Below are 14,203 nucleotides of genomic sequence, written 5' to 3'. Positions count from 1 at the left end.
GTTATTCAGCAGGTTTCATTTGACTTCATGAAGCAAAATGTGTTCATTCTAGAGGGTGATGCAAAACGTTTGTCTGTAGCTGAAGGTTGGTCCTCATGGTCGGTCTAACGTGTTCCCCTTGTTTGGGTCAGTTAAACCAATTACCGGATGGCGTGTTTCAGTCAGGATTCAGTACCGATATGCACGACTTTCTAGTCTTAGTTCCCTTGATGTGGATCCTGGACGCTGCAATCGACCCAATGCGTTTAATTCACTTGATTTGTGTTTTCTTGTTATATTTATTTATATTTATTAAAAATATATTATATTATATATATATAATATATATATATATATATATATATATATATATATATATATATATATACAAACACACACACACACACACACACACACACACACACACACACACACATATAATATTATAATATAATATATATATCTATCTATTATATTATATATATAATATATATATCTTGTGGTTCCCTCAAAATTATATGTATAATCTGAAAAACTGTACAACTGTGTTGTTATTTATTTATTTATGTATGTATTTATTTATTTATTTATTTATTTTTATTTTCTATGTCAGAGATGCAGGCGATTTCGCTCTGGGTTTATAAAGGTGTTATTAAATTATCAAATAGTCTAAGACCTGATCATAGGGTTAATTGTACGATGGAATAATTCTTAAAAATTTAAAACAGGAACTGGTCGCTGGGACATTTGGCACACTCAATATGGCGGACAATTTGTGTCGCTTCATCTAGTAACCGGAAACACGGCACCACCGGTAAATAAGTCCCCCCCATTACTGTCTACAAAAAAAAAAAAACTGTTCCGCCCAGGTCTGAGTGGAGAGACCATGCAGTGAAACAACCAGGAACGGGACGCGCTGTACAAAACAAGCAGCTGTTTTATAATTCAAGGTTTACATATGATGCTAGTGTAACTGAAACGGAGATATTTTTATATAAAGCAGACGGCCGTGTGTAGGTTAGGATGGACAATCCGGAGGACTCGGCGTTTCGGATTAGTTCCACGGTGCGGGCTCTGAGCTCCGCGCTGCGAGGAGAGTCGCGCAGCGCGGCCGGCTCGGAGGCTCCGGAGGTCGGCGTGGGCAGCTCCAGTGTCCGGGGTGGGTGCCCGTGGTTCAAGGAAAGCAGCGCTAAAAACCTCCGGAGCAGAGACTTTATCGCGCCTTCCGCGGTGCTCAACAAACTGTTCCCGGACGGGCAGGTAATCAATACGAATATTGCTATAATAAAAAGACAATGACCGCATCAGTGCCTTCTAATAGCAGCAACCCTGCAGAATAGCGACTGGGCTGTGCTCCTAATTCCAAGTGACCGCTTAGCCTACATTATACGAAGCGGTGCGAATTCTGTGTATGTGGGTTACTCGCCAGCGGCAAGGTCTGTGAGTCAGGCAGGCGACGCTGCTCCAGCGCGCACATTGCATTCCCTTGCCTGGATCGTCAGTGTTGACAGCACTGTCACTGACTCACAGCTGCATGTTATTATCAATGATGGGCTGAGACGCTATATAAGCGTGTCATACAGCGCAGTATTAAACTGTGCACGACAGCGCACAGCTCACACAGGGTGTCTGCACTGCACTGCACTGCACTGCACTGTGCTGTGTGTCGGAGCAGCTCAGAGTTCACACAGGGTCTGTTTGCACTGTGCTGTGTGTCGGAGCTCACACAGGGTCTCTTTGCACTGTGCTGTGTGTCGGAGCAGCTCGGAGCTCACACAGGGTCTCTTTGCACTGTGCTGTGTGTCGGAGCAGCTCGGAGTTAACACAGGGTCTCTTTGCACTGTGCTGTGTGCCGGAGCAGCTCAGAGCTCACACAGGGTCTCTTTGCACTGTGCTTTGTGTCGGAGCAGCTCGGAGCTCACACAGGGTCTCTTTGCACTGTGCTGTGTGTCGGAGCAGCTCAGCTCTCACACAGGGTCTCTCTGCACTGTGCTGTGTGCCGGAGCAGCTCGGAGCTCACACAGGGTCTGTTTGCACTGTGCTGTGTGCTGGAGCAGCTCAGAACTCACACAGGGTCTCTTTGCACTTTCCTGTGTGTCGGAGCAGCTCAGAGCTCAGAGAGGGTTTGGAGCTGGAGGGTAAACTGTACATGACACTGAACTCCGTGCAGGGAGCTGCCATTAATATGCTTGGTGTGTCTCCATGTATCATAAATGATAGCTTGCAATTCTACCTGACATCACTAGAACCTGCAGTTCTAGCTGACATCACTAGAACCTGCAATTCCACCTGACATCACTAGAACCTGCAATTCTACCTGACATCACTAGAACCTGCAATTCCACCTAACATCACTAGAACCTGCAATTCCACCTGACATCACTAGAATCTGCAATTCCACCTGACATCACTAGAACCTGCAATTCCACCTGACATCACTAGAACCTGCAATTCCACCTGACATCACTAGAACCTGCAATTCCACCTGACATCACTAGAACCTGCAATTCCACCTGACATCACTAGAATCTGCAATTCCACCTGACATCACTAGAACCTGCAATTCTACCTGACATCACTAGAACCTGCAATTCTACCTGACATCACTAGAACCTGCAATTCCACCTGACATCACTAGAACCTGCAATTCCACCTGACATCACTAGAACCTGCAATTCCACCTGACATCACTAGAACCTGCAATTCCACCTGACATCACTAGAACCTGCAATTCTACCTGACATCACTAGAACCTGCAATTCCACCTGACATCACTAGAACCTGCAATTCCACCTGACATCACTAGAATCTGCAATTCCACCTGACATCACTAGAACCTGCAATTCCACCTGACATCACTAGAACCTGCAATTCCACCTGACATCACTAGAGCCTGCTGTTCCACCTGACATCACTGGAGCCTGCAATTCCACCTGATATCGTGTGAATGCAAGAGGAATTCAATGTAAAATAATACATCCAATGAAAAAAAGATTAGATACAAAGTTAATGCTGAAAGCTGGTGTTTTGATTGGTTGAGAGGTGTCATGATTTATAAGAGTGGAAAAACATAAACTCTCTGTCTCTCTCTCTTTCTGTCTCTCACTCTCTCTCTCTCTCGAAGGTCCCAGAGGAGGCGGTACAGGAAGTGATGTCAGTGCAAGGTGGGGGGGTGCTTCCTGTGCAGAGTTGTGTGGAGGGACGGGCTGGGTTGCAGGTTCTGGTGGACCGCCCTGCAGTGTTCCAGAAGGTTCTGGACGGGTTCCCATGTTACCTGAGGCCCGGCTGGCCACAAGCCGGGGAGGGGAGGGGGGTGCTGCTGAACTGCACCGCCCTGCAGGGGGCGCCAGTGAGGCCAGAGGAGCTCACACTGAGTCATCTGAGAGCCCTGCTCATCACAGACCACCTCGGAGAACTGCTGCGGGGGCAGGTGTGAGTGTCCCTCACCCCCATACCCACCCCCCAGTGGGGGTATGGGGGGGGGAGTGATACAGGTATGAGGGAAGGGAGAGGGGGGTGTGAGGGGTATGAGTGTGAGGGAGAGGGGGGGAGTGAGGGGGGTGTGGGCAGAGTGAGGAGGAAGGGAGAGGGGGGAGTGTGAGGGGGATTGAGGGTGGATTGAGAGGGTGGTGTGGGGAGGGTAATGGGATGGTTCAGCTTGACTTGCTCTGTTTCATCCCCCCCCCCCCCCCCCCCCCCCCCCGCAGGTACTGTGTGTCTCTGAGCCCGGCGCTGGAGGAGCACAGTGACATCATCACCTTCCTCAACCAGCTGGGAGTGGATTGGCCGACGGTGCCGGCTGGCTGGTCCAATAGGGAGCGAGAGGCGGAGCTTTGGGAGGCTCTGAGAAGTTCAGTGTACACAGAGAGAGGAGAGGGGGAGACAGGGATGGAGAGAAGAGAGAAGAGGCAGACAGGGAGAGGAACAAGGGAAGGGGAGGAAGAGGCACAGGCTGTCAAAGAGACAGGGGGGGAGGGTGCTGAGGAGACAGGGAGAGGGAGAGAAGTTAGCAGAGAGGCAGGGGGAGATGCAGAGAGGCATGCCAGGGGGGAGGGTGCTGAGGAGACAGGGAGAGGGAGGAAAGTTAGCAGAGAGGCAGGGGGAGATGCAGAGAGGCATGCCAGGGGGGAGGGTGCTGAGGAGGCAGGGGGAGATGCAGAGAGGGAGACTAGGGGGGAGGGTGCTGAGGAGGCAGGGGGAGATGCAGAGAGGGAGACTAGGGGGGAGGGTGCTGAGGAGGCAGGGGGAGATGCAGAGAGGGAGACTAGGGGGGAGGGTGCTGAGGAGGCAGGGGGAGATGCAGAGAGGGAGACTAGGGGGGAGGGTGCTGAGGAGGCAGGGGGAGATGCAGAGAGGGAGACCAGTGGGGAGGGTGCTGAGGAGACAGGGAGAGGGAGGGAAGTTAGCAGAGAGGCAGGGGGAGATGCAGAGAGGCATGCCAGGGGGGAGGGTGCTGAGGAGGCAGGGGGAGATGCAGAGAGGCATGCCAGGGGGGAGGGTGCTGAGGTGGCAGGGGGAGATGCAGAGAGGCAGGCCAGGGGGGAGGGTGCTGAGGAGGCAGGGGGAGATGCAGAGAGGCAGGCCAGGGGGGAGGGTGCTGAGGAGGCAGGGGGAGATGCAGAGAGGCAGGCCAGGGGGGAGGGTGCTGAGGTGGCAGGGGGAGATGCAGAGAGGCAGGCCAGGGGAGAGGCGCGGAAGCAGTCTGGCAGAGCGGCCCGGGTTCGAGTGAATCTTGGTAGGCTGGTGAAGGAGAGAGGGCTGCTGGGCTTCGACCCAAACCTGGGGTCCTGCCTGGGTAAGTACAACGCTCTGCGTTCCTATTTATGTTTCTTTCCCCATTCTCTTTGTCACATTCTGTCTGCAATGAACCCGTCCTTCTGCCTGTAATTCTGTCTCCCCAGTACAGGAGCGTTGTGTTGCTCACCTGGCTGAGCTGCAGGGGGCGCTGTCTCGCTGTGAGGTAATTGTTGACTCTTGTACTCGAGACAAACTGTCTTCTTATGTTCTTGTGCTCTCATGCTCTGTTCTTGTGCTGTCAGATTGGTGTCTGGCCCTGATGCTCTCTCTCTCTCTCTCTGTCGCCCCTGCAGGCCGGCCTTTGCACTGCACTGCATGTGGTTTGCTGTGAGGACGAGTTTCAGCTGCAGCAGACTGACCTTCTGTGGAGGATCACAGGGCTGGGAGGCAAGACTGTTGTTCAGGTTCAGCACCACGTTATTATTATTATTATTATTATTATTATTATTACATGGATGCGAATAAGACTCTTATTGCACAGCAGTGTCACCAACTCCAGGTTTTACTAAGAGCTTGATTAGCCCCAGTGTATAGATACCAAGCTGAAGTGAGTCTTGTTAAACTCACAGTAAGCTGCTGTGCAGCGGGAGTCATCTGTTCATTCTTCTTCTTGTTGCTGTTAGTTGTGTTGTAGTGATGCCCTGGTAAATGTACATGGTGGTTCTGTAGTCTGCCCCATGCGTTTCCCGTGGCTGTACTGTGTGTTTATCACAGGTTACCCTGGTGCTCTTGTTTTTGAATTTGCTTCACCGTACCCTAACCCAAAGCTTCCTGTTCCAGAGGCACCTGGTGGTTGGCCCGGTGACGGTCACGGGTTTGGAGTCCAGGACCAGCGCCTCCCAGTACCTCCAGTGAGTCTGTCTATGTGTGTGTGTCTGTCGGATTTCTTGTCATGTTATTGATCATTGATTTCGTTATTGGTTCTTTCAATTGTTTTAAACACTGCCGTGCTGTTGTGTCTGCAGGCTGCGTGGAGCTCAGATGAGAGACGCCTCCGTCATGAAGTACGGACCCCAGGTGAACGGTAACAAGCTGCTTCTAAATCTGCCTGCCTGTCTGTCTGTCTGAAACTCCATCTGTCTGTCTGTTTGTCTGTGTCTGTCTGTCTATCAGTTTAATTCTGTAGCATGTTCTCTTGGCAGCAGCATGTCCCAGAATGCATTGTGGAGTGGTTATGATGTCATTTTCTTTGTTCTCCTGGCCGGGGTGAGTGGAAAGCCTTGCTTTGTCTCGCCAAGCGCTCTGTGCAGTGCAGCTTCCTGTCCTCTCAGCTGTGCAGTGCAGCTTCCTCTCCTCTCAGCTGTGCAGTGCAGCTTCCTCTCCTCTCAGTGTTTTCTCAACTGTGGAATAGCGACTGTTATGTGTTTACATTTAAACTAATCCCAAATAAGTAACTGCCAATAAAAATACATGTTTTATTAGGATTTTTATTATTAGTAGTAGTACAAGTATTGTCATTATTATTATTTTTTATTATTATTGATCGCTGTTGTTTTTCTTTCCTCTGGTATCAGTAGCTGCCTTCCTTTGTTTCAGGAGAGTCCTGGAATTACATGATCAAGGTCATGACCCTGGCCGCTGTGCGCTTTGAGCTGCTGACCACCGCACACCGCTGTCCGGTGAGAGGAGCACACTGACCGGGGGTAGAGAGAGGAGCACACTGACCGGGGGTAGAGAGAGGAGCACACTGACCGAGGGGAGAGAGAGGAGCACACTGACCGGGGGGAGAGAGAGGAGCACACTGACCGGGGGAGAGAGAGGAGAGAGAGGAGCACACTGACCGGGGGAGAGAGAAGAGAGAGAGGAGCACACTGACCAGGGGAGAGAGAGGAGCACAGAGAGAGAGGAGCACACTGACCGGGGGGGGGAGAGAGAGGAGCACACTGACTGGGGGGAGAGAGAGGAGCACACTGACCGGGGGGAGAGAGAGGAGCACACTGACCGGGGGGAGAGAGAGGAGCACACTGACCGGGGGGGAGAGAGAGGAGCACACTGACCAGGGGAGAGAGAGGAGCACACTGACCGGTGGGAGAGAGAGGAGCACACTGACCGGGGGAGAGAGAGGAGCACACTGACCGGGGGGGGAGAGGAGAGAGAGGAGCACACTGACCGGGGGGGGAGAGGGAGAGAGAGGAGCACACTGACCGGGGGAGAGAGAGGAGCACACTGACCGGGGGAGGGAGAGGAGCACACTGACTGGGGGGAGAGAGAGGAGCACACTGACTGGGGGGAGAGAGAGGAGCACACTGACTGGGGGGAGAGAGAGGAGCACACTGACTGGGGGAGGGAGAGGAGCACACTGACCGGGGGGAGGGGGGAGGGAGAGGAGCACACTGACCGGGGGAGAGAGAGGAGCACACTGACCAGGGGAGAGAGAGGAGCACGCTGACCAGGGGAGGGAGAGGAGCACGCTGACCGGGGGAGAGAGAGGAGCACACTGACCGGGGGAGGGAGAGGAGCACACTGACCGGGGGGAGAGAGAGAGAGGAGCACGCTGACCGGGGGAGAGAGAGGAGAGAGAGGACCACGGAAGAGAGAGGGGAGAGAGAGGAGCACACTGACCAGGGGAGAGAGAGGAGCACACTGACCAGGGGAGGGAGAGGAGCACACTGACCAGGGGGGGAGGGAGAGGAGCACACTGACCAGGGAAGAGGGAGAGAGGGGAGAGAGAGGAGCACACTGACCGGGGGGAGAGAGAGGAGCACACTGACCAGGGGAGAGAGAGGAGCACACTGACCAGGGGAGGGAGAGGAGCACACTGACCGGGGGGAGAGAGAGGAGAACACTGACCAGGGGGAGAGAGAGGAGCTCACTGACCGGAGAGAGAGGAGCACACTGACCGGGGGAGAGAGAGGAGCACACTGACCAGGGGAGAGAGAGGAGCACACTGACCAGGGGAGGAGAGAGAGAGGAGCACACTGACCAGGGGAGAGAGAGGAGCACACTGACCAGGGGAGAGAGAGGAGCACACTGACCGGGGGGAGAGAGAGGAGAACACTAACCAGGGGGAGAGAGAGGAGAGAGAGGAGCACACTGACCAGGGGGAGAGAGAGGAGAGAGAGGAGCACACTGACTGGGGGGAGAGAGAGGAGCACACTGACCAGGGGAGAGAGAGGAGCACACTGACCAGGGGGGAGAGAGAGAGGAGCACACTGACCGGGGGAGAGAGAGGAGCACACTGACCGGGGGAGGGAGAGGAGCACACTGACCAGGGGAGAGAGAGGAGCACACTGACCAGGGGAGAGAGAGGAGCACACTGACCGGGGGGAGAGAGAGGAGCACACTGACCAGGGGAAGAGAGAGGAGAGAGAGGAGCACACACTGACCAGGGGAAGAGAGAGGAGAGAGAGGAGCACACTGACCAGGGGGAGGGAGAGGAGCACACTGACCAGGGGAGAGAGAGGAGCACACTGACCAGGGGAGAGAGAGGAGCACACTGACTGGGGGGAGAGAGAGGAGCACACTGACCAGGGGGAGGGAGAGGAGCACACTGACCGGGGGGAGAGAGAGGAGCACACTGACCAGGGGAGAGAGAGGAGCACACTGACCGGGGGAGAGAGAGGAGAGAGAGGAGCACACTGACCGGGGGGAGAGAGAGGAGCACACTGACCAGGGGGAGAGAGGGGAGAGAGAGGAGCACACTGACCGGGGGAGAGAGAGGAGAGAGAGGAGCACACTGACCGGGGGGAGAGAGAGGAGCACACTGACTGGGGGAGGGAGAGGAGCACACTGACTGGGGGGAGAGAGAGGAGAGAGAGGAGCACACTGACCGGGGGGAGGGAGAGGAGCACACTGAGGGGGAGAGGAGAGGAGCACACTGACTGGGGGGAGAGAGAGGAGAGGAGCACACTGACCGGGGGGAGAGAGAGGAGTTCACTCACCAGGGGAGAGGAGCACACTGATCAGGGGAGAGAGAGGAGACAGAGGAGCACACTGACCAGGGGAGAGAGAGGAGCACACTGACCGGGGGAGGGAGAGGAGCACACTGACCAGGGGAGAGAGAGGAGCACACTGACCAGGGGAGAGAGAGGAGAGAGAGGAGCACACTGACCAGGGGAGAGAGAGGAGGGAGAGGAGCACACTGACCAGGGAAGAGAGAAATGAGAGAGAGGAGCACACTGACCAGAGGGAGAGAGAGGAGCACACTGACCAGGGGAGAGAGAGGAGCACACTGACCAGGGGAGAGAGGGGAGAGAGAGGAGCACACTGACCAGGGGAGAGAGAGGAGCACACTGACCGGGGGGAGAGAGAGGAGAGAGAGGAGCACACTGACCAGGGGAGGGAGAGAGAGAGGAGCACACTGACCGGGGGAGGGAGAGGAGAGAGAGGAGCACACTGACTGGGGGGAGAGAGAGGAGCACACTGACTGGGGGGAGGAGAAGGAGCACACTGACTGGGGGGAGAGAGAGGAGCACACTGACCGGGGGGGGGAGGGAGAGGAGCACACTGACCGGGGGAGGGAGAGGAGCACACTGACCGGGGGAGGGGGAGAGAGAGGAGCACACTGGGGGGGGGAGAGAGAGGGAGAGAGAGGAGCACGCTGACCGGGGGAGAGAGAGGAGCACACTGACCAGGGGAGGGAGAGGAGCACACTGACTGGGGGGAGAGAGAGGAGCACACTGACCGGGGGAGAGAGAGGAGCACACTGACCAGGGGAGAGAGAGGAGCACACTGACCAGGGGAGAGAGAGGAGCACACTGACCAGGGGGAGAGAGAGGAGCACACTGACCAGGGGAGAGAGAGGAGCACACTGACCGGGGGGAGGGAGAGGAGCACACTGACCGGGGGAGAGAGAGGAGAGAGAGGAGCACACTGACTGGGGGAGAGAGAGAGGAGAGAGAGGAGCACACTGGGGGGAGGGAGAGGAGCACACTGACCGGGGGGAAGAGAGGAGCACACTGACCAACGGGAAGGAGAGGCTGAGCACACTGACCGGGGAGAGAGAGGAGCACACTGGCCCCCTCCTCTCCTCTGTGACACCCTGATCCTCTCCTAAGAGGAGCACACTGACCCCCCCTGGGGGAGAGAGAGCCACTCCTTTCGTGGGATCAGACTGAACACACTCCGGGGGTGTGACTGGAGAACACCCTGAACCAGGACCTCTCCTCGTGTGGAGCTGGCCCACTGACTCTGGGGGAACCCTCTCTCTCCTCGAGTGAGGAGACTGGAGAGAGAGGAGCACACTGGGGGGGAGGGAGAGGAGAGAGAGAGGAGAGAGAGACTGAGAGAGGGGAGAGAGAGAGGAGAGAGAGGAGAGAGAGGAGCACACTGACCAGGGGGAGAGAGAGGAGAGAGAGGAGCACACCGACCAGGGAAGAGAGAGGAGCACACTGACCAGGGGAGAGAGAGGAGCACACTGACCAGGGGAGAGAGAGGAGAGAGAGGAGCACACTGACCAGGGAGAGAGAGAGTTTTCTATTTTCTAATCGCAGCGACCCTGTCTTTGTCTCTGTTTGTTCCTCAGGTGACCCTTGACCTCAGGAAGGAGTCCAGTTTCTGCACAAAAGGCTCTCACAGCGGCGTGTTCGTGATGTATAACTGCGCCAGGCTCTCCACGCTGTTCCAGAGCTACCAGGACTCCGTGCAGCAAGGTCAGGGGGGACTCAGCGCTTTGTACAGAGATTGAGGACTTCCCTACAAAGTGTAGCTTCTCTGCCTTTTGATCTGCGTTCGCTTCCCACTTAGAGAGCAGGCGCTGTGCTTGCTGACTGACAGGGAAAATAGAATGTCTTTAGAAGCTGCACATAAATGAAATATTCTACAATTTAGCATTTACTGGTTTTCAGATAAGCAGGTAAATATTTAGTGACATTTGTTGTATAATAAGTATAGAGATCAATTTTGAATGTGACAATGCAAATTTTTTTTTTGCTTTAACAAATATTATTTGTAGATGTGAAATATGATGAAATGCCAGTTTTTACTGTGAAGTGAGTGAAATCCAGCCCTGTTTATGAATCGCTGGGGTCCTTGAAGACCCAATTTGACAAAGTTCTGAGATCTATGAGCTACTAGGAGTGTGACGCGCTGTGATGGGCTGAAGGGACTCCTCTCGTGGGTAATCGTGTTCTTCTGCTCCCATGTGTTTATTTGACTGTGTTTGAGTTTTGATCTCTGTTTGGTACAATGGGTGGAGCCTGGTTCAGTGAGTCTGTGATTCCGACTCTCACAGACTGTTGATAGTGTAACAGTCGTGTCATGCTGTTGTCTTACTCCTGCATCAAGCAGAAGTGATAAACAAACAGGAGAACACAATCACATTTCATCAGCAGTCATCTGGTTGCTGGCAGCTGATTGATCTCGCAGCGTGTTAACAGACACCGCTGAGCGCTGCAGGCGGGCAGGGGTGCCCTGCTCTTGTTTCTCACGCCGTGTTCTGTGCCGCTGTCTTCCAGGGCTCTACCCCGAGTTTCCAGAGGCTGCCCAGCTCGAGGTTGCTGCTCTCAGGGAAGAGGTGCGTTCTTTTTGTGGGGCTTTGCTTTCAGAGTTTTATTGTGAAGTCTTTGTTTAACAAGAACCAGCCTTGAGGTTCTGTGGATTGATTACAGCTGGGGAAGTGGCTGCTGGCTGCAGCTCTGCCACCCATAACAATGACTGTCTCACTAGAGCTACATTTAGAAACCCCCAAATCATTGTTTGAATAAATGCATTTCTTTGAGTTCGAGGTCTGCCTGTCACTGCCTGTGTGGTCACGCCCTGTCTCCGCCCTGCAGGGGGAGTGGCAGCTGCTCTTCAATTACATCATCCCCTTCGGAGAGCTCCTTGACCAATCAGGACAGACCCTGCGCTCGTCCACAGGGGTGCGCATCACGCTGGGCACGGAGGCGGTGAGTGTGGCCATGGAGACTGCGGGAGAGGGGGGTGGGGGAGAGGCGCCTCATGGTTTTGATTGGTTTCACTTCTCTCTCTGCAGGTGTGTAAGTTCCTGGTGTCTCTCAGCATGGACTTCAGCTCCTATTACAACAGAGTGCACATCCTGGGGGTGAGTGTGCTACAGGAGTGATACACTAGGGGAGTGTGTTACAGGAGTGATACACTTGGGGAGTGTGCTACAAGAGTGATACACTTGGGGAGTGTGCTGCAGGAGTGATACACTAGGGGAGTGCTACGGGAGTGATACACTGTGGGAGTGTTATAGGAGTGATACACTAGTGAGAGATATCTTCACTGTTCTAGGAGTTTGTGATTTTAGGGAGAATGCATTAATAATTACAATGTACAGTGCCTGTGTCGGTCTTTTCAGTGCCATCGACATCCCTGAGCTGACGGGTGACAGGCCAGTCCTGCTCTTCCAGTCCAGTATTGACAGTCAGGCTTGTGTTCTTTTCTCTCCCCAGGAGCCCCTGCCTCATCTGTTCAGCCAGATGTTCGCTCGGCTGCAGCTGATGAGGGGTGTGAGGGAGCTGCTCCACTGCGCTCTAGGAACCCTGCACATCCCCCCCCTGCACCAGATCTAGAGACACCCCCTCACCCAGACCTGCACACCCCCCTGCACCAGATCTAGAGACATCCCCTCACCCAGACCTACACACCCCCCTGCACCAGATCTAGAGACATCCCCTCACCCAGACCTGCACACCCCCCTGCACCAGATCTAGAGACATCCCCTCACCCAGACCTGCACACCGCCCTGCACCAGATCTAGAGACACCCCCTCACCCAGACCTGCACCAGATCTAGAGGCAACATCCTCACCCAGACCTGCACATCCCCCTGCACCAGATCCAGAGACACCCCCTCAACCAGGAGACCTGCTAGACACCTACTGAACCACAACCTGAGACTTGCTGTCCCATGGACCTGCCTGAGACGTGCTGTCCCGTGGACCAGCCTGAGACGTGCCTCTCCCTCTGTCTCTCAGGATTACGAGTGGAGCCTGCGCTTGTTGAGTCTGGATGATATGGAGCAGCTGACGACCTGCATGCTTCACCCTGAGGCTGTGGAGTGCATGGAGCTGTCACTGAGGAATACTGCTGCTGCCCGCTGCGCTCTCCCCCTCTCCCCCCTCTCCCCCCTCTCCCCCCTCTCCCCTGTCTTTGTGTAAGAATAGAAGTACGCTACCAGCATTTAAACAAGAAAACCTCTGGACATTCCTGTATTACCAGCAGCACACCCACCGAGCAAGGCATTGAGCAGCCCCAGGTCCTGACCACCAGGGGTGCTGTTTCACAATACCACTAAATATTTATTGACTGTTCTTTAAATGGAGCATTGTATATGTTTGGAAAGACAAACCACACCATACACCCTTTCTGAACAAATACCGACAGCTCTGTGAAGCAGTGAGCATGTTGTCTATTGCTTTAAATATGAATGTTTAATAAAACAAGGACAGTAATAATAACAATGACCAGCCCTAAAAGGGGATGTACCACGTGGGCAAAGAACGTGGGGAGGCAGAATAAAAGCAGAGGGCTAGAGCTCCCTGAAATCCCAGAAGCAGAATAGTCTCTGTGTTGTATTTCTGAAAACACTTTTCATCTCTTCTGAAAGCTTCCTCTGTTATCTCAGGGAGACAAAGTCATCCCTGAAGAAGCTTGTTCACAACAATCAAGCTCTTCTATTAACACAGTATTCGCCTTGAAAGATAGTCAAACAAATGCTTTTCTGAGTTAGATTACAGCATTTGCGAGGAGCTTTGAGCAGCTTTCTGGTTGGTTCAGTTGGTAGAGCATTGAATGCTGATTCAAATATTGTTTAATTTACCTTTTTAGCAATAAGATTTGGCTTTGAAACCAGGTGGTCATGAAGTTGAGAATCCCTCACATCACACAGTGTAACAATGTGTTTCATGCAGCAGGTAACCCACCTTCCTGGATAGGTCTGGTTCTAGAGCAGGGGACCTGTGATTCATAGGTTAATGGGTTCAAACCTATGTGGGAGGTGTGAGTTTTCTTTTCATTTTCAAACACTTTACTTTTTTGGTAATTTGGGTTTATATAACAGGTGTCCATGGTCTAAGCACACTAATAATATAAAGAGGTGATGTAAGATCTTCTGTGCAATGCTAGATTATCACAGAGGCAGGTGGTGCAGTGGGCTCATTTCCTGGCATGCTGTGCTGTTCACCTTGGGAGACTGGGTTCAAATCCAGGTGAGTTCTACCTTTATTTTCAAAGACTTGCTTAATATCCTATATAAGGCAATGAAAAGCAGGCTCTTCCATGGAAGAGAGATGGACTGGGTTCAAATCCAGCAGTTTTGTTTCAAAGAATGTGTTAATTAACCTTATATATAGTGTGAACCCTCACTTTCCTGTAGGAGCTGGTGGTGCAGGGGACTAATCCCACAGCTTCCTCTTCTTGAAGATGGTGGTTCAAATCTGGGTGCGGGAGGTGTGTTCCTGAGGTAAGTAATGCTGTTGCTTGTGAGTCATGGTGGTGGTTGTAAGTCTGGCTGTTGATTGGAAGTAACGATGCTGGTTGTG

At 53.5% G+C, this 14,203-nt stretch overlaps 1 protein-coding gene across 1 annotated transcript; it reads left to right on the top strand.

Annotated features, from left to right (window-relative positions):
* Positions 1–819: 819 nt before the first annotated feature.
* On the top strand, positions 820–13,215 carry LOC121331129 (DALR anticodon-binding domain-containing protein 3-like). Its single transcript, XM_041278342.1, has 13 exons — positions 820–1,239; positions 3,104–3,411; positions 3,687–4,774; positions 4,881–4,939; positions 5,070–5,180; positions 5,557–5,627; positions 5,742–5,800; positions 6,313–6,395; positions 10,241–10,367; positions 11,172–11,230; positions 11,490–11,603; positions 11,690–11,758; positions 12,114–13,215. The coding sequence occupies exons 1-13, from the start codon at positions 1,003–1,005 to the stop codon at positions 12,231–12,233; spliced, it is 2,505 nt and encodes an 834-aa protein (XP_041134276.1). The 5' UTR covers positions 820–1,002; the 3' UTR covers positions 12,234–13,215.
* The last annotated feature ends 988 nt before the right edge of the window (positions 13,216–14,203 follow it).

Source organism: Polyodon spathula, chromosome 18 (assembly GCF_017654505.1).
Source record: "Polyodon spathula isolate WHYD16114869_AA chromosome 18, ASM1765450v1, whole genome shotgun sequence".
NCBI lineage: Eukaryota > Metazoa > Chordata > Actinopteri > Acipenseriformes > Polyodontidae > Polyodon > Polyodon spathula.
Note: the sequence above shows the minus strand (reverse complement) of the source record. Positions and strands in the feature narration are given on the sequence as shown.

What these genes read in the sequence shown, in the direction of transcription:
- LOC121331129 (XM_041278342.1), top strand. Translation starts at nt 1,003, where the DNA reads ATGGACAATCCGGAGGACTCGGCGTTTCGGATTAGTTCCACGGTGCGG. An exon ending in AACTGTTCCCGGACGGGCAG is followed by an intron (nt 1,240 to 3,103) that starts GTAATCAATACG and finishes TCTCTCTCGAAG; the next exon opens with GTCCCAGAGGAGGCGGTACA. An exon ending in TTGCTGCTCTCAGGGAAGAG is followed by an intron (nt 11,231 to 11,489) that starts GTGCGTTCTTTT and finishes TCCGCCCTGCAG; the next exon opens with GGGGAGTGGCAGCTGCTCTT.